Here is a 21,322-nt window from a genome sequence, read left to right on the forward strand (position 1 = left end):
TTATTATTTATTTATAATTTTTCTAATTTTTTAGTGCAAAAACTTTTTTATACATAATCAATAATTATCCAATTATTAAATATTTGTTTTAGTTGTTCGCTTCCGTATGTTACCCCCTGCGTATACGCAACCTATACTTTAGACATTGCAGCAGGCATTAACTCATAGCAAGTTACACATACGCCTAGTTGTACCAACTTCAGTGTTACGAAACACCCCATATTCCAAGCTTTACACACATGGTCTTTTACATTATTATTATTTACACGCGTTAGTACTTGCAATACAGCTTTGATTCCTATCAACCGATAACTGCTTACTGTTGAACTGCTAAATTCTTATCACATTAAGAGCTCTTAGCACATATAATTCTTTTGCTACAACTAGAGTATTTATTTCCGATTAATCAATAATGAAAAAATACAACAAAAATGCAGAGTTCCACCGCTCTCTTGCACACACACCTCGCACTCGCTGTTAATTCCCGCCCAAAAGCATGTGTGGGTGCACGCCAACGCGCCGCTCAGTGTTTTCGTTGCTCGAAATATTGGGTTTTCCTGCTAATTTTCTACTTTTCATGTTTTTATTTCATTAATTTATTCACAAATACGCTTAACTATGTATTTCACACTTGCGTTGGTATGCCTACCTGCGTGTGTGTATGTAGTAGGGGCGAGTGTGAGCTAGTATATCGGCGCAACATTGACTTTGGCATCGACTAAGCAACAAACGTACCAAACAGTTTCAGTCAAAATTCAGCATTTAAAACGAAAACACGTGAAATACTTTTAGTAAAACGGTCGCAAATAAGACGCAGACTGCACAGTCGTGACCCCGAAATATTATATTAGACAGCTAATCATTATTAGACAGCTAGTCAGTGTTATTAATTAGTATAAATAAGAAAAAAAAATACCGCTCGAAATTATTATTATTTTTTTTGCCATACATTTGAGGCCTTCGATTGCTTTGTGCCTGTTGCTAAGCACCTAAAATAATAACAATAAAAATACGTTACAAAAAATGTTTGAAATTGATGAGTTAATACGCGCTGCTCACTATATATTTGTGCCATCTGTCTGAAAAGCTGCAATCAAAAGTGAAAATTCAAAGTGCAAAGTGATTAATTGTACCTACATACATACGTACATACATATACATAGCAGCTGCTTTACAGCGGCGCACGTTTAAGTGTGTGATTTTATTATTTTAATTGAATTGTCGCAACTAATTTGCTTGGGAAAATTTATGAATATTTTATATGTTTGTATTTGCTGAGGTGTTTTTGTTGTTTTTCATGAAACATTGAATTAAAAAAAAACCGTTAGTGACTTAATAACTGTACGAATCGGAAAACCCATATTGATTGCGGTGCAGCTGCTCGTTGCGAAAAAGTGCCAAGTGCAGAATTTTATCGAACGAATTCGAACATTCTTTTTTAAGTGTTGACAAAGTATAGATATACAAAAATATACTGAAGATTAAACAAAAAAAAAATTATAACTATATCCATACACTAAAAGAAACACAAGAAAAAAATTTATTATATAGAGAGTGACACAAGAGTACAACGAAAACAAAAAAGTTAAAATTTTGACACTATTTGCTAGAGTCACTGGTAGAAGAAACAAAATGTGAGTAAAAAATTTAATAATTCTTTTATTATAAAACATTTGTTAGAAAAATTTAAAAAAAAACAATAAATCCGAAAAAAAATTTTAAAAAAGAAATTTCGAAAATTTTTTTCAGAAAAAAAATTGGAGAAAAAATTTACCAATACACAAAAAACACCAAACCCCTATTTCTTCAAAAAAATTGTTACTTCTCAAGTTTTTTTATGACTGTTATTTCTTTCCGAATTTTTTTTTTTTCACCAATACATAAAAAAATACCTAAACCATTTATCGCGAAAAAGTTATATATTCCTCATATTTTTTTGGTTGCTATTTCCTTTTGTGATTATAGAAAATTTTTTTATATGAAATGAATGAAATATATAGCATTTGTATTATGATATGGTTGATCCATTTCGAGGTTCCCTACTTTTTTAAAGAAAAATCACAGAAACTTTCAAATTTAATGTGGAATGTGTATTAACATTCTAAAAGCAAGTTCTTCGCCATATATTTTATCACTTTCAAATGTTGGCCGCGGCTACGTCTCAGATGGTCTATTCTTTGAGTAGAATTTTCAATGACTCATTCGATGATTTCGACTGGTAACTGGCGAAGGACACGCGTGATGGTTTGCTTCAAAGCCTGGATCGAAGCAGGTTTGTTCAGGCGTAAGTCTTTCCATGATGAAATGCCAAACAATACTGAACAAAAGTAACATGGCAGCTTGACATGACTCACGCCTGATCTGTCAGAAAAAGCTTATTGAAAAAAGTACCTCTACTTTAATTTTTCGAAGTTATTAATCTATTAGTTCTTAGGTTTGCAGTTCTAATAATCTGTACATATTATTTTTGCTTATTTTTACTTAATTTTTTTTTTCCTTTCCTCTATAATTATTAATTTAATACGTTTTTTGTATTTAAATTTTTAAATTTAATTAATGAAATTAAAATTTTGCATATTAACATTTCTCTGTCACCTGTCTTGTATTCAAATCGACCAACATGCACTCCCTTCCTTTGCAGCATTTTATGTCATAAATATTTTTAAATATTCCTGTCATTTGTTTATAAAGTTTTTTTTTTTTATTTCCACTTTTTATTTATTTTACTAAATCTTCCACTTATATTTGGAATTTATTTTCGCCGCATTTTGAATACGTCACGCAAGCCAACACTACACGCGAAATAATCCACAGCATTTCGAAACATATTTTTGCCAAAAACAAGTATATGCAAATATATGTACACCTGCATACGAGTAGTGAAAAGTGGTGCGATAAATACGTGACAAATCGCAATGGAAAAAATTAAATTATTTTTTGTATTTTTTTATATTTAAATATTCATTGAGCTAAAGACTTTATTCTGGTTATATCTGTCATAAAGGCGCAGGCGTATGTGGTACAGATTTTGTTTATATCAATATGTTTATGACATTTGTGACACATGTCAATTAGGAAAGGCGCATATATTTTTTTGCTGTCATATTTCGTCTCTTTTAGCATTTGCCTTACTTGGGACATCACTTGAAATGAAAACTCTCATCCACTTTACTTTTTTTTGTATTTCCATTTAATTTCTGATCAAACTTCAACTTATTTGTTTTTATATTTACAATGAACTTTAATGAACTGGTCGACCATATTTTGGCATTTTTCCGCTACAGGCATTATTCCATCAGTGTAAAACTTTTCTGGTTTCTCGGCGAAAAACTGCGATAAGTAATTTTCACAGGTTTCGCTTGAAGCCAACTTTACGCCATTAAGAGAGTTCTGCATTGACCGAAGCAAATGATAATCCGATGGTGCAAGGTCAGGGCTATATAGTGGATGCATTAAAACTTTCCAGCCAAGCTCTCCCAGTTTTTGTCGAGTCATCAAAGATGTGTATGGTCTGGCGTTGTGCTAATGGAAGACGAAGTCCTTTCTGTTGATCAGTACTGGCCATTTTTTCGATTCCTTGCTTCAATCTCATCAGTTGTTGACACTAAAATGTAGAATAAATTGTTCGGCTAGGCTGGAGCAGCTCAAAGCTCCTTTATAATTGCACCAAACACTCAGCATAAGCTTTTTAAGGCGTCAATACTGGCTTTGCGATCATTTGTTGAGCTTCACCACGCTTGGATGATGATCTCTCTCGCAAACTATTGTCATATTTGATCCACTTTTCGTCTTCTTATACCATTCGTTTCAGAAATGGCTCGATTTCATTTCGTTTCAGCAAAGAATCGCCATTGTTAATTCGGTCCATTAAAGTTTTCACAGACAATTCATGTGGTACCCAAACATTTTACTTATGTTAAATCGCTTATTTTTTAGCTGTCGCTGTCTTATTGTGCCTCCCTCGTTTGCACGCGTCAATGGCTATTTATGTAGTACTTATTGTTTTGTATACATACTTATATATCTACATACCTTTGTATATGAATAAATCTATTTCTCTCAACGACGCCGACGCATTTCTCTTTAAGTAGCGGTTTATTTTTAATGCTATTTTGGCTTCCAACATCACGTTTAGTACGTAGCGCTAATTCTGGAAATGAAATAAGTTTTGCTATTTTGTGCAAAAACAATGCAAATGCATATATAGTTGTGCAGAAATTACTGCGTACTAAGTTTGTCTTTTCTTGTGCAAATATCAAGCGCTTGTTTTTTGCGTTGCTTTCACGTTTGTTCGAAAAACCTTTTGGCTCTTGGAATGGTGGTTGTTTTTCTGAACCCACTCTATATTGATTACGATTCTTCTAAACATTCCACATCAATACCAGTTAAGTTCTAAAAGTGTCTTTCTAATTGCATTAAAAACTGAAAGTACTATACTTACATACATACATACATATTGTTTATGGTATAAAGAAGGGTCAGCACAGCACTTACGAGCAAAAGTCGGGACTAATGCTATGCAATGACATTTTAAAGATCTTACAAATGTTGTTTTGTACATACATATATACATATGTATTTCTAGGTATTTTAGTTATCTTAAGAATGTCAAGGTGAGAATCACCCCACGCTGGAATAAATTTTGCGACCTCTGTGCAATATTTTAATTAAGACTTAAGTGTTGACTGTATTTCTTAGCTGTTAGTTCCTTATTAACAACGACTGTTACTCATTCAATATTTTTCACGGTCGTGTGAAGAGTCGTCGATACTTCGGTAGTCAACGGGTATAACGGTTTGCAATGATTTTTGTGTACACGCGTACTGGTAGTGGGATTTAAACTTTGCTCAGTGGTTCTCCACGATTTCACTACTTTTTGAGGTGTGTGTTCTCACTTCTATTGCACTGCATCTATAATACACTTCACAAACAAAAAAGTTTTCCATACAAGGACTTGGGGTTTGATCGGTCAATTTCTGCGAAGATTGTAATGATGTCTTGGATATTAATCTCAGCCAAATTTTGAAAATATACCTATAGCAAATAAAAAAAGCTTTTCATAGACTGTCATTAGTTGGATCGGTCAGTTTGTCTGGCAGCTATAGTGTTCCGATATCGGCGGTTTTGACAAATGAGTAGTTTCATAGAAAGAAAAGAACGTGTGCAAAAACTGATAGACTAGTTCATCAGATAAATTATGTATATGGATATAAAACAAAAACGTTTTGGGATATCAGTGAATTTTTTTATTCCTGTGAAAATACACTCGATGCCATTATGTATAGAACGCGATTTCTTTTGCATGACGACCGCGGGCACGCTTGCAGAAGTCCAGACGCTGAAACAGTTTTTCGACGGTTTTCAAGCATAAATCGGCCGATACTGCAGCAATTTCACGTTCGATATTCGAACGAAAGTCATCAATCGTCGCTGCCACAGACCATAGAGTTGACGTAGCACCACGGGAAATAGTCCAGGCGGTCAATTGACTGGGCCATTTCGTGAGATAACACGTTCACTAAACTTGGTTTGTGATACTCGCAATGTTGGAACCACATATTGTCCAAGTTTACACCATCCAATTCGGACCAAAAATATTTTGTTATAATTGAGCGATTCCCATTCACAGTGACGTGCCGGTCTTGATCATCACGATGCATTGATCATCGGGATGCAATTGTAACTCATGGAGCATATGTGGATTGCTGCTTGACCAATAACACATATTTTGCTTGTTGGCAAAGCCATTCGGCCAGAAATAAGCCTCATCGCTGAAGATGATTTTTCGATGAAAATCCGGATTATTTTCAACATGTTGCTCAACCCAATTCACGAACATATGGCGATTCTGGTGGTCAAGTGACTTCAGTTCTTGCGTCAATTTTATCTTGTAAGGATTTAGGCCCAGATCTTTTCGCAAAATTCGCGACAACAATGTCACAGAGATGCCCAACGCTTGAGAACAACGTGTGAGAGATTGATTTGGGTCTTCCTCAATCGATACGCTGCCGACACTACGGGCACTTTTTTGTCTCACTGGAGCGAGAAGATTTTGTGCCGTGCTGCCTGTGGGATCAAAACAGGACGATTATGACGACCATGAATCGGACGTAACACTCTTAAAGTTGAGTTCACTGACTTCGAATTTCGGTAGTAAAATTTAATAATTGCAATCGTTATTGGATCGTATATCTTTCCGTTATGAAATGGCAAACTTTGCTGAAGAGAAATGTCGGGAAAAAATATGGCGTCGTTTGCTGTCCCTATCGGTCTACTTTTGTAACGTCCCTATTGAAAATCAATTCTCGCAATTTCAGGAATAACTCTGTATATTTTTATACCTGTCTCTTATACACATCTATCCGTCCGTCCGTGCAAGCTGTAACTTGAGTAAAAATTGAGTTAACATGATGAAACTTGGTACAAGTATTTCTTGGCTCCATAGGAAGGTTAAGTTCGAAGATGGGCGAAATCGGCCCACTGCCACGCCCACAATATGGCGGAAACCGAAAACCTATAAAGTGTCATAACTAAGCCATAAATAAAGATATTAAAATGAAATTTGGCACAAAGGTTCGCACTAGGTAGAGGCATATTTGGACGTAATTTATTTGGAAAAGTGGGCGTGGCCCCGCCCCCTACTAACTTTTTTATACATATCTCGAAAACTACTATAGCTATGTCAACCAAACTGTATAGACTCGTTTCTTTTAGGCATTTCCATATACAGTTCAAAAATGGAAGAAATCGGATAATAACCACGCCCACCTCCCATACAAAGGTTATGTTGAAAATCACTAAAAGTGCRTTAACCGACTAACAAAAAACGTCAGAAACACTAAATTTTACGGAAGAAATGTCAGAAGGAAACTGCATCCATTTAAAAATTGAAAATGGGCGTGGCGTCGCCCACTTATGGACCAGAAACCATATCTCAGGAAGTACTCGACCGATTTCAATGAAATTCGGTATATAATATTTTCTTAACACCCTGATGACATGTACCAAATATGCCTCAAATCTCGATTATCACTTTATCATGCGAGAGTAAAAAATGTTCGGTGACACCCGAACTTAGCTCTACCTTACTTGTTTAGTACCTAATTTCAAGCAATTAACATTGGCAGGGTTGCATTTTAACTTTAGTAAGAATATCATATATTTATGGAAAAGTAGCTTTAAACAGTTTTCAAAACAAAATTTATTTTTATAAACACCTTTTTAATTTAGTTGTTTTTCCCTCTCTCTCCTTCCAGGTGCGTGTTTACGGCAAATGATGGCCAAAAATGGCGGCTAAACCACCGAAGCCGCCAACTACTTTTCTGAAGCAAAGTAGTCACAACAATAACGAAGCCGACAACGATAACAACGGCAACAGCAACAACAGTAATCCTAGTACCTCGGCTGCCACTGCAGCAGCAACACCCACCACGCCTACCTCCGCCGCGACACACGCGGCCAACGCTGAGACATACAGCAAACTAGGCATAAAGCGTTACAATAGTCGTGAAAATCTACTCAACAATATCGCTAACGATTACAACTACAACGAAAACGACACCGAAACGAAAGGCAATAGTTTGGAAGGAGCAGTTGCCGCCGCCGCACGTCCCGCTTGCAATTGCACGAACATAAGTATTATGCATCTCTTTCATGAGATGAAGCAAGAGTTTCCGACCATACCCGATCCGATTGTAGCGCAGTGTGTCAACGATAATTGCCATCAACGTGAGAATTGCATACAGATGTTGCGTAATGAGTTGGCACTAAATCCGATACCAGTGCAAACGTACCCGGCGAAAGTATTGCAACAACATCACATCAACAATCAGCAACACAGCAATCTGCAGCAGCAAAAGCAGTTGCAACAACGGCAAAAGAGTCCACAACAACCAGCGCAGACACCGCACACACCGCCACAACCGCCGCAACGCCTTAAAAACGCGTCGCCGCAAAAACCTGCGACTCCTTTACGTCCCACACGCGCTGCGCCAACACAGCCGCCGTCTACAGCGACGCTGCAGCGTGTACGTGGTGAAATCAAAAATAGTGCCGTTACACCTCATGCCAATTGTGATAGTGTTGAGTTAGTGCAAAATAGCAACAATTTAGCAAAAGATGTTAATAGCGTTCAATTACCGGGCAATAATAGTAACAACAATAGTGCTGCCGGTGATTCGCCCAAACAAGCGTGTGATATGCCCGTGACCGCGACCGCGACCGCGAATGCGCCTGTTGAATGCGCGCGATCCGCCGACTTTATAACGGCGCTCAATCGAATTGCCGCGAATCATCAGCCCTCGACGCCACAATTGCCGGCCACCGGTGCGCGCGCACGCCCCAATACGCTCAACTTGCAAGCAACGCAGCAGCAATTGCAGCGCCAGCAGTTGAACAAACAACTGCAACAGCATTTGCAGCAGCGCAGCCAGTTGAAACAGCAACAACAGCCAGCGAGTGGCGTAGCCGCCGAACCACCGCTACAGAAGCCGATACGCAAAGCGCCGCTGCCGCCGATCGCGCCAAAGCCAGTATTTCACAATAATATCAGCTACAACAACAACAGCAGTAACAACAACAACAATAACAGCGGTGCAAATTCACCACAATGGCAGAGCATCGGCAGCTGCTCGAGCGATTCGGCTTTGACGAGTCCGTTAAGCTCGTGCGGCGAAAGCGAAGTATCGGTCAATGCGGGATGTTCGCCATCACAAGCTTTTGCGCTCAGCCATATCAATAACAATCTGCAAAATAATAATATTAACAACAATAACAATGTTGTTGCTCCCACTTATCAGGCACAGCAAACATCACCGCTGCGTTCGCCTATACGCCACCGCTCAGTAATCACCGTACAGCCAGAGCCGCCATACGCGCGCGATTTTCTACCGTCCGCAAAAATTAACACCGTCGGAAATTCTACCGCCGGTGGTAGTGGTGGCAGTACGCCAACAAGTCAGAAAAGTTTCACCTCAGTCAATTTGACACTGCGTCAGCCGACCAACGCTGTACCACAATCAACCATAGACATCTCTGCCGGTCCGGTGTTGAGCGGCAATGGCAGTGGTCTGACCTATTCCAGTACATCGTATAATGCACGTCACGGTTTTCAGCAAAATTTCCATATAACGGTCACTGAGGAAGGTGGCGTATTTAATGCGAGTCGCATACGTCCACGTAATAATAGTGCATACTACGCCGGTATTGAGGGTGTAAACACAGCAGACGGACCAACGGGCGGCACGGGCCAAACAACTACTACGTCACAACAACAGCAACAAACGCCTACGACAATATTGCTTTCGCCAACAGCGCAATCAGCACAATTTATTGCGCCGCCAGCGCCACTAACAACGGCAAGCAGTGAGGACATGTGTCTGCCATTGGAGAATAGTGGTGAGTTAAGCGTTAGTGGTGAAATGCTCAGTGTATTAAAACGCCGATAAGCTGAAAAAAGGTTTTTTTTCTATACTTTTGTGGCGTGTGTTATCTGTTTCCCCATTCCTCTAAGGTGTTCATATATTAGACAAAAGTTGGAAGCGTCTTATATTCTTAGACGTGGTCTCTAACTTGTTGATTTTCAGCTTCAAAGTAAACTATAAACTTTCAGTTTTTTCGCGTATTTCATATGAAACTTCAACATCATTTGTTTCATCACACCTGTACCTCACTTGCTTTCAATATGAGCCTATAAAAGATCAGCCACATGCTAAGAAGAGAGCTAAAGTCTCTTTACTATCAAAATTGTCTTTCGTTGCTAATTTTCGCTTTTGTTTTTATTTACTCTAAAATGTGTAAAGAAAATATTCACACGTTTTTCATAATTTTTCTTCTAAAACTATATAATATTGGGTAGTCGAAAAAATATTTTCGTATTTTATCAACAGATGCCGTTGCAGTCATATATCTCCAGTGCTACCAATCACATTGTGTCATACCATAAATTGTTGGAAAGGTGAGATTTTAAGCTTCATTTAACCAAAAAAAATTGAATTCGGTGAAGTTGAAAAAAGTTACATCTGAAGTTACAATGAGTGAAAATAATGAAGAAAACGCTAATTTTGACATTTTTGTATAAAAAAGGGAAGAATGCAACGCAAGCAACCATTGAAATTTGTCGAGTTTACGGTGACCAATGCTGTATCAGTTCGTGTAGCACAACAATAGTTAGCTCGCTTGCATTCGGGAAATTTCGATTTACACTGCTGGAATAATGTCTAGCGGAAAAGTGGTCAAACTAAATGCTACATATTTGTTTATTTATTAATAAGTATAAATATAAAAAGAAAATATAAAAGACTTTTTTGAAACCACTATATAACTATTGCTACATACATATAATACATGCGACGTAATTAATAACAGATGTATATTTTAGTCGAGCGCTAGTAATTATTTACAGCGTAATAACGATTCTTATCTACCTGATAAGTTAATATACAATATTCACATAAATTGATACTCTCCTAAAATTTGAATGTTTAAGAGCTATTTTCTCTGCCTATTGACTCTCCCATGACGATAAATTATATATGATGAATTATCTTTCAATTCTAGCTAAATATAATAAAAATGTCGAATAACAATAGTCTGTATAACTTCAAAGTTACGTTCAATTTCAAACAATACCAAGTCTTGCTCTTATCAGTTTATTTAGCATTCTACTGTTCGTTTATACACACTTATATATGTATGTACATTAGGGTGATTAAAAAAAAACATTTTTTTTTCGTTTGGCACTCTGTAAAATAGGTTACTAGACACCTCTAAGGAAGCCTCTCCAAGAATGAGTTCTTAATTGTAACGGAAAGGTCCTCCTACTTTCAGTTTTCTATTTTTTTCTTATTATCAGATAGAAAAATTGATATCTCGCTTCCAACCACCTCAAAAAATATTTTGTTCCTTAGATTTTGTAGGAATTTGAATGCTCTATAAAAAAGGTCTAAGACGATTTTTTCGTAAACCCAACCGTTTAAAAGATATTAACAATTGAAGTTTGATTATTTTCGAGAAAATTTTTTATTTCTTATGAATTTTATAACTCGATGAAAAAAATCATTATGAATGAAACTCATAGGTTTTTGGAGAGGTTTTCTTACAGGTGTCTGGGAACCTATTTTTCAGAGTACCAAACGAAAAAAAAAATTTTTTTTTTTTTGATTCACCCTAAAATGCATTGATGTTTGACGCCGAATATCTCGTAAACGCTTAACTTAATCATAAGAGATCATTTTTATAGAGCAGTAAATTTCCTACAAAACCATGAGTTTCATTATGCGTAATGATTTTTTTTCATTGAGTTCTAAAATTCATAAGAAATAAAAATTTTTCCCAAAAATAATCAAATTTTAACAACCGTTAATATCTTTTAAACGGTTGGGTTTACGAAAAAATCGTGTGATACCTTTTTTGTAGAACATTCAATTTCCTACAGCCTTTTCCTATTTCCTTTTTAAGTGTTGTTACAATTAAGAACTCATTCTTGGAGAGGCTTCCTTAGAGGTGTCTAGGAGCCTATTTTTCAGAGCACCAAACAAAAAAAAAATTTTTTTGTTTGAATCACCCTAATGTATATAAACAGTAATGTAGATATTCGTCTAGGCAATTCTATTTTACACTTTTCTGTTGTTATTTGCTTAGCTTTTCAATGTCTCCAATCGTTAAATAATATAGGTATTAAAATCTATTTATACTTTTTTACATTGTTTCTCACGTCATTTCTGCTTAAACTCGTGCTTCGAACTTATAATATACATATGTATGTATTTTTAACACATACGCCGAGTGCGACTTACTATAAATGTGTTGTTTATTTCATTGTTATTGCATTTTTTTATTAGATTTACGTTTATTTTAGTTCCGCATATACTAAGCATTTCATAAGCAAGTAGGTACTTCTAAATATTATATATGTACTTGTAGGTACATATATTGAAATGGTTGCTTATACATATAGGTTATGTAGTGCATTTTAATTTTATCAACGTTTTCTGATTATAAAGGAATTGATTTCAATTCGAATTTAGTTTTAAAAGTAAACAATATAATTCTTTCAAAAAGAAATATTGTTAAACCTTTTATATTTCGGGATTAGAGAACAATAACAAATATTAACTCCTGAAAATAGCTTTATGATTATTCGTTTAACCGCTTGAGCGGTGTCTACACCTATAAATAAGAAGAAGAATATTTTCCATTAATATCGATACACTTTTGCATGCGTTTGAACCAATTTTCGAAAGACTTTTGCCAAACTGATTGACAAATCCCAAATTTCGCAACACATCAACTGCCTCTTCAGGTGTCGTTAAACGTTGATCTGTTAGTTTATTTTTTACGTACGGTAATAAAAATAAGTCATTCGGTGCCCAGTCGGGACTATACGGTGGATGACGCATTAAATTGTTTGCTTGTGTGCTTAAAAATGCAGTTGTTTCAGCCGATGTGTGAGAGCTCGCTTTTTTTTTTTCTGAAGAGTGATCCGTCTTCGGCGGTTGGTTTTCCGGATTTCTTAAAAGACAACGGACAAATAGTTAAGTACCAAAATTTACTGTTTTTCTAGTTATATGGTTGCAACTTGTCCTGTTAAAAAAAAAAAACTATTTACTTGGAAAAATTTCGAGCTCAAACTCCTTTCGTTTGAGTTTGCTGAATAGCCAGAAGTCACACGGAGCTAAATCAGGTGAATATTAATTGAAAATTTGGCGAAAAACGCACGAAGAAACAATGCAGTATGCGACAGTAAGTTATCGTGATGCAAAAACTAAGAGTAGGCGGCGCATAACTCCGGCCTCATTTTACGAATAGATTCGCGCAAACAACGCATAACACTCAAATAGCATTCCTTGTTGCCGGTTTGGCTGGTCGGAAGGAATTCGGAGTGCACCGCATCTCGATAATCGAAGAAAACGGTTCTTTATTTTTGAGTCATTCCTCCCTTGACGTGGTTTTTTCGGCATCGGCATACCTTTGCCACGATATTCGACCGATTAATCGTTTGTATCCAGAGATTCAAGACCCATTGCCATAATAATAATACGTTTCATGATAAACTGGTAGTCGAAAAGCATTGTTTCACAGACGTTAAGGCAGCGCTGTTTTTCGAAAAAATTGAGAATTCCAAACCAATGGTGCTTTCACCTTTCTAAGGCTCAAATGAAGTTTCAAAATGGTTTTCACCAATTCTTCTACTATTCCAACGAAGTCAGTAAGAGATCTGCTTTGGGGTGTTTGTTTTGATTTCGGCTCGTTTTTTTCCACCATTGCAATGATTGTTGACTTGTTTGCCTGTTTAAGCACCATATCTTACACTTTTTTTTTAATATTTTCATCAGTTGAAGAGGTCGAAAGTCATTCAAAACGAATCCTTTTTTCAGCGATCTCTCGACTATATATAGCATATACATAACTACCCTGTAAACTGTTCTTTCAAAAACCGGTACTTGTAAGAAATATGTTGATGAGATGCTTTTTCACGTGATAGAATCCAAAATTATTTACAAGATTTTTTCACGAATTTTTGGAATGGCTTACTCATATTTCATATTTTTTGCTATTTTTACTGATAATGGTATAACTTCCCTTTTTAAAGTATGTAAAACAAAAATTATCTTATTATCATTTTCTTTGCCAATGTTTTATTATTTTGTAGTTGTTTTTTATATTCATTATTTCTTCATTCTTCTCCACTTTTTGACACCTATTTTGCACGTGGTTTTTTTTATTATTTTTAATGTCGTCAACGTTTTCCACTTCTGTTGAATACATATGTATGTTTGTGTGTGCAGGTTGCGTGAGTGTTTGTTTTGTATTTTCCTTTTTTAGCGGTACAACGTTCTGATTTTCTCAGTGCGTTCAAGTTCAGGGCGATTTTCTGCAGTATAGCTTTAATTCACATGCCAAATTTTCTGTTTTTTCTCACATTTATTTGTTTTAATGTTTTCGAATTAAATTTTTTCTACATTTCAATTAAAAAAAAAAAAAAAAAAAACAAATAGTCAATATATAAAATATATAATGGCACGATTTTTTATCTGCTTTGTTTTTTAATCGATAAGTTTTTACACATGCATTGAACTTTATTTATTTATTTAAGTATGACCTGTAAATAAATTTGCAGACAGACTAGGAAACTAAGGGAACGTGCTGCTTACGCCTTCGTCCGAAAAACTTTAATATAAGAGTTATACGTACATATATACATATGTACCTTTAATTCAGCTCCAGCTATAGTTTTTATCTCGAAATATTTATTTATTTATTCATTGATGTTATATCCTTCGTACTTACAAGTAGAAGCTTTTCGACTGCTAACTGGCGAATGACACGCATGCTGTTTTGATCCAAGGCCTGATTCGAAGTGGGTTTGTTCGCATAGACTTTAGACTTTACATACTTCCGCAGGAATAAGTCTAATAGTGTGATATCATACGATCTTGGTCGCCAATCGACCGGTCCAAAACGTGAAATGATTTGCTCACCGAAGTGTTCTCTCAATAAATCCGTTGATTGATGTGTGGGAAGTGCAGCCGTCCTATAGAAACCAAATGTCGCCGAGATCACGAGCTTCAGTGTGAGGGATCAAATAGTTAGTTATCATGGCGTGATAACGGTCCCCATTGACGGTTACATTGTTACTGGCGTAATTTTTGAAGAGATATGGACCGATGATCCAACAAACCACACTAATGAGAGCTCTGGAATATCTTGCTCTTCGTCCCAAACTATTTCGCTTTTTTACATATCTATTGAGCCAGAAATAGGCCTCAACGTTGAACAAAATTTGGCTAGAAAACGTCAAATCTTCTTGGAAGTTTCTAAAATCTTATAGAGTGAAAAGATGTCGCTTGAGCAGGCGGCTTCAATTCTTGTACAAGCTGTATTTTGTACGCTTTCAATTTAAGGTCTCGACGGAAAATGCTTCAAGTCGTTCCATACGTCAGTTCGACTTATTGCGAGCGACGCCGAAACGATTCTTCATGGTCTTCGTGTACACTCTCAGCTACTGTTGCTATATTTTCTTCACTACGAAGTTCAGTAGGCTGATTATGTTGACCAAAAGTTGAGCGAAGTGCGCGAAACATTTTGTTTATTGAATGGGAATATTCGTAATAAAGTCGAACGATTTGTAAACGTTACTCAGTCGTTTTCTTTATAAATGATTGCCACAAGCACGTTTAAGGTTATCAGACTTCCACCGTTTCCTTTTAATTTTATACACCAATATTATTATTATTTTTTTCGCATTATACAGTATTTTTTTATTTTTTTTATTTCAATTCTGGTTTACTTCAATAATGACACGATTTTACCAATCATAAGTTCACCTACCCTATTATTATAATGTATGTATTTCTATTTTATACCAAACCTTCCCGTACATAATATTTGACATTTGATCACGCGACTCCTGCAGCCACAACTCACGTCCGCCGCTTGCCAAACAGCGAGCACCCTTCACCGTTCCTTGCTGGCGGCACAAGCTATCATGTGCGTTGCGGAGATGGCGGTGTGAATGGTGGGCAGTTTATGACGCTGATCGGCGTTCAGCAAGCACTCGACACCCGCTGAAAGAAAATTTATATCAGCATTTATACATATTTCATTTGAAAGTCACACATTGGCAAGCGCAGCACCCATAGTACATACATACATATATATTTATAAGTATGTCTTCGTGCTTATAGTTTTGCATGCAGTGTTAATATTTTAGGAAATTGTGCAAATATACTATATACATCTATGTTTGTATATGTAAGGTGCCCGCGAAAACACGTCTATTTTGTTTGCTTTCCGGTGTGCTGTTAAATTTAGCATGAAATTTTTATATTTAGCGCAGTAGCCGTTCGAAAAAAAATACGCTTACATATTCTTTCTTTCGTCATAATGCTCGACAGCTTTGGCTTAACGGTTTATCTTATTAAATATTCTTAATTGATGATCATCTAGTCCCTTTGCAACGTCATGTGTGTGAATTTATCTTATAATTCCTTAATTAAACACCCATTAAATGAAATAAAATATTGCAATTACAACTTTACTTTTTCCAAGCTTCGTAAATAACAGTGAAAGTACAAAACGGTTGCCAGTACTGCATCAATTTTCATTTTTATTTCAAATAATTAGCGTGTAAGACAGATTCCGAAAAGATACCTAAACTTCAAATTGTAAACTTCCTGCTCGATTATTTTGGAACCGTATAAAGTAAAATCCGAACCCTAATGAGTAGAAAATTATTATACCGTACCGGATTAATGAACAATTTTGGCACAAAATACCATATTAGAGAGGTCCAAGGTTCCCATAGAGCACGAAAAAAGTTTTGACTGCAAATAGGATAAGAAACTATGATAAAGTACAGAATGTTTTCAACTTCTAAGCGCATCAAGGACATTGTAACTGAAAATATATTTCGGCCAAGTTACAGCCGCGGCTGGCTCGAATAAATTTCAACCGAGAGGCCCATTCTTTGACCACTTATTGCAGCAATCGAGACCGCATGCCAGCAATAGTGCGCCGAATATTCTCTTTCATTGCGCAATCACACGACCTTGGAGGCTTCGACACGAGTTAATACGCTCAACAAAAGTTTACTGCAATAAATTGATTGTTCCGTTAGCTGGGGACCAAAGAATGTCCACATCAAAATCCTCAAATTCATTAATCATGGTTCTAAAGCTTCATTGACTGTAACACTATGGCCCGTTTCTGTTTTGAGGAAACTGGATTTTGTAATGCCGCAAACCAAGATCCTTCCACAAAATCTTTCATAAAGTCGATAGGCACAGCTCTATTTGTTGAACGCGATTGCGGATGCGACGTCTTTGACAATGCGCATTATCCACTAGAGTAAACATGATGAGAAACCCATCCAAGGTTACTTAAATTGGCGACACCGCCAGAAATGAGCCTAATCGCTGAAGATGATTTTTCGATGAAAATCCGAAACATTTTCGAATTGTCCAATTCACGAACACATCAATTCTGTTAGTCAAGCGGCTTCAGTTGTAAGGATGTAGGCCAAGATCTTTTCGCAAAATTCGCCACAACGACGTCACAGAGATACCCAACGCTTGAGAACAACGTGTGCGAGACTGATTTGGGTCTTGCTCAATTAATGCGCTAGTGGCAGCAATATTCTCGACACTACAGGCACTCCTTTGTGTCACTGGATAACATTCTATACGGTGCCTGTGGATTAAAATTTTTGCATTAAACGCTCAAATGTTGATCTGACAATACAATTATGACCACCATAAATTGGACGTAGTGCTCTTAAAGTTGAGGCCACAGACTCGGAATTTCGGTAGTAAATTTTAATCCTTTTTAACCCTTTTTGGATTTTATATTTTTCCATGATGAAATGACAAACCTTGCCGAAGAGAAATGTCAAAGGAGCGTTGGAAAAATGGCGTTGTGTGCAGTCCCCATCGGTTTACTTTTGGAACGTGCCATTATTTAAAGTTTTTTAACAATTCAATGTCGGTTATTTTTCATTCACAATAGTCCACAGCTGTCAATTTTTCCAAGGAAAATGCCCTGAACTGAAATAAACAATTGTTTCCCCATAATTTAGGCCAACCCTCTCATGAAAGCATTTATACGATTTATTCGTATTTTTTTTTTATTATTTTATTATCAGTTGAGCTAAGCAAATAAAACTAATAACTATTTTTATTGTCGAACACTTTATTTTCAAAATAATATTTTATCCAACATCCCTTCGACTCTGGTCTGTGGAAAGAATCCGCTCGTTCAGCGCTCTGCATAGGTATAAGCAACAATGTTTCCAATTCAACGCCATTAAATTATTATTAGAACTCAGATAAAAATGTGCAAGAATCTTTATTAATTTGTTAAACATTTCGAATTTCTTTTGTTATTATTTTTCATGGCTTTTTTATGGTTTTTTTTTTTAAGAATATCTATTTTCGCAATGCCAAAAATAAAGCGCTTACAAATAAACAAAAAACGCGGCAGCTGAATAAAATACTTTATAAAATAAGATTTACGATTGTACTTTCTCAAGAAWTCCCACTTTCGATGGTTTTTCTATAATATACAATATTAAAGCTTAAAATTTAATTTGTTTGCATTTTATTATTATTATGTTTTTGTTTTTTTTATAAAGTAAATGAGGGGTACGCTTGCAGCAGTTTAGCGGATTAGCAATTAATTTCCTTCGCATTTCATTTGTATGTGGATTTGATGCTTTACGACTTGTTCGACACAACTAAATTTCTTATAGCGCCTTTGTGGGCGGCGCGCGCTTCTATTGAGTGAACCGAGTGGTTAACGTCAGTAGCTTTCGGTTCGTGCAGTCGTATTGAAAGCACTCATACGCTCAAATAAAAATTAGCTCCGATCAAATGAGCCTAAAATAAGTATAAATTAATATTTTTAATAAAAAATAATAATAAAAAAATTATTATGTATAAATTTGAGATTTTATACAAAAAAAAAAAAAATTATAGAAAAATTTTGAGATTTATTTCGCTATAATTAAACTTTTACTGCTTGTCATGTTTTGTGGGTAATAAATTCTAATTTTCGTCGCAGAATTCTGTTTAAATCTGTTTCGCAAATGCTAGGAACATGCTATAATCTTACGTTCTAAAAATCCTATTTGGCAATCTACAAGTGTATATTTGACTTGAAATGGCTTTTCTTACAGTGCAAAGTGATTAAAATTGCCTATTATTCTTATTATACCCTTAAAAATAAATTTGCGCCGAAGTTTCTAAAACCCAGAAGGAAACGGTCTTATATCTCATACAACTCATCGCAAAGGACAATAAATTTCCACAGAAACTTTCTCTCGGAAACTCGTAATATCAGATGTTGTCGTCCTCCATGCCTCTTCTTCATATAGAAGGACAGGAATAATGAGTGCCTTATAGAGTTTGTTTTTTTTTTGTTCGTCGAAAGAGAACTTAACTTCTCAATTGTCTACTCAGTCCGACGTAGCACCTGTGGGCAAGAGTTATTCTGCGTTGGATTTCGAGGCTGACATTATTGTTGATGTTAATACTGGATCCAAGGTATACGAAATTATGTACGACTTCGAAGTTATGACTGTCAACAGTGACGTGGGAGCCTAGTCGCGAATGCGACGACTGTTTGTTTGACGACGAGATATTTCGTCTTGCCTTCGTTCACTACCAGACCAATTGTTTCGCTTCCTTATCCAGTCAGCAGCTGTACACTCTTATAAAAGACTGTACCTTCTCTATTTAGCTCTGCAGCTCGAATTATTTTCTCCAGCAGTAGATTGAAGAAGTCACACCATAGGTGTTCGTTTTGTTTGAAACCTGGTTTGGTATTGAACGACTCGGAGAGGTCCTTTCCGATCTTGACGGAGCTTTTGGTTGCTCCTTTTCATGCTGTCAAAAGCAGCTTTGAAATCGACAAAGAGTTGATATGTGTCGATTCTCTTTCCACGGGTCATTCTTTCCAAGATTTGGCGAATGGTGAATATCTGGTCAGTTGTTGATTTTCTAATGCTAAAGCCACATTAGAAGAAAGACGCCAATTAAGAAGAAAGCCACACTAATAAAATCCAATCAGTTTGTTGACGGTGGGTTTTCTTTCTTTTACACAATACGCTCGATGGAACCTTCTTCAAACCTTAGGATGGTTTAATACAACTGTTCGCCAATTTCTCTACAAATTATGTGTTTTCAAACGTCCATTGAGTTAGGTGTTTAATATTTTCAAAATATACATATATTTGTGTGCATAATTACACTAAAACTTAGTAAATTTGTTTTCCTCTTCTACAGCTTTCATCGAGACAATAAAGCGTCAGAAGGCGCGGCGTGACAAGTTGGCCTCGGCACTGCGGGAGAACAAAAATAAGCTTGGCAATGTCGAGGAAGAGGTCAAAATGCTAACCGAACCCTTGAATCCCGGCGAATCTGAGAGACTGGATTATGAAATAGAAAGATTACGCACTGACTGTCAACAAACATTGAATGAAATCGAAAATATCAGACGTTACGGTAATTTATCCCAGCTAAACACATATATACATACATACAATTTATTTACAATAAAATTGCGATAACTTAACCCGCAGGTCAGCTAAGCGAAGACGAGCGACTGAAACAACAACAACAGCAGCAACAGCAACARCAACAAGCATTCCCACGGTGGCAACGGCCACCACGACCGCCACCACCACAACAACAACCGCAAAGTCCCTACCAACAATACCAGCCAACTGAAGTAGATTTCCAGCAGCAACAATACAACACACCTGGCAGTGTCGGTAGCACCGCTGGTATTGTTGGTGTTATTGGTAGTGGGCATAGTAGCGCTGCAGGCACACCCAACTCACCACGCTTGCAGCAAACGCCACCAACGCAACGCGTGAACTATGTCGGCCAACCGCCACCATATCAGCTGCCATCAACGGACGAGGAGGACTACTCCGATTCGAATACGGATGGTGGTGACGACTATGAACCGCTCGAACGCTGGCCCTGCTCCATGTGTACATTCCTCAATCATCCACAGCTAAACATATGCGAGGCGTGCGAATGTGTGCGCATCATACCCGGTACGATACGCATTGTGCCCACAGCTGGTGGCAGCGCCAGCGCAGCAGCAGCTGCCGCAGTCATGCCACAGCCACTGCCTGCTGCAACGACAGCCGGTGGCGCATCAGCGACTGCAGCTGCTGCAGCTGCGGCCTTGACCGCTGCGACTCCAACTGCAATAGCGCATGGCGCGAGCAACGCATCAGCGGGCAATTCGCCAACTTCTGCTGCACGCACCGTTGCTGCGGAATAACACTGAATGGCTTGCATGGCGTTTTTATTATTATAAAATGTATTTTTTTAAATTAATGTTATGTGTTGCGTACTTTTTATGGACACAATGCTAAATTATTACCTAGCCACTAAGTTTGTATTTACATATATATATTTTATGCTAATCTATAAACCAAATGCATTAATTACTTGTTTACTTGTATATAAGGCCGTTACAATTAAGCACATTTTTATGCGTTTAAATGTTTGTGTTTCAATGTTGTTGCTTTGCATGCAGTTAAAAGGCTGATATACACGTTTAAACTACTTCTACAGTAAGAATAATATGTAGGGAAATTTTTTAAAAAATATTCTTTTTTTTGTTTAAAGAGTTGCATAAATGTTTTAAAATAGTGAATGTGCTTATAATCCTAAAACAAACAACCACAAGCAGGGTTGCAATTGATACGCTAAAAAAAAAGAATTTCGTTAATATTTATTTTTTTTTATTTTGTAATCTTGAAAATTTTAATTAAAAATAATTTTAAAATTTCTAATCTCAAACAATG

General features: G+C 36.6%; 1 protein-coding gene across 4 annotated transcripts in view; it reads left to right on the forward strand.

Annotated features, from left to right (window-relative positions):
• LOC108977065 (putative mediator of RNA polymerase II transcription subunit 26) overlaps positions 1–21,322 on the forward strand; it is a 45,664-nt gene that overhangs the window by 20,006 nt on the left and 4,336 nt on the right. The window contains exons 1-4 of one of the 4 annotated variants that reach the window (XM_018946564.1): positions 1,498–1,634; positions 7,257–9,396; positions 19,782–20,000; positions 20,078–20,835. In XM_018946564.1, coding sequence (XP_018802109.1) covers positions 7,287–9,396; positions 19,782–20,000; positions 20,078–20,793 — 3,045 coding nt within the window. In that variant the 5' untranslated portion in view covers positions 1,498–1,634; positions 7,257–7,286 and the 3' untranslated portion in view covers positions 20,794–20,835. Of the gene's footprint in view, positions 1–1,497; positions 1,635–4,861; positions 4,882–7,256; positions 9,397–19,781; positions 20,001–20,077; positions 20,836–21,322 lie in introns of those variants that run through there. The other 3 variants (XM_018946565.1, XM_018946566.1, XM_018946563.1) reach the window with 3 other exon arrangements.

Source organism: Bactrocera latifrons, unplaced genomic scaffold (assembly GCF_001853355.1).
Source record: "Bactrocera latifrons isolate USDA-ARS-PBARC rearing strain unplaced genomic scaffold, ASM185335v1 scaffold_83, whole genome shotgun sequence".
In the NCBI taxonomy this organism is placed as follows: domain Eukaryota; kingdom Metazoa; phylum Arthropoda; class Insecta; order Diptera; family Tephritidae; genus Bactrocera; species Bactrocera latifrons.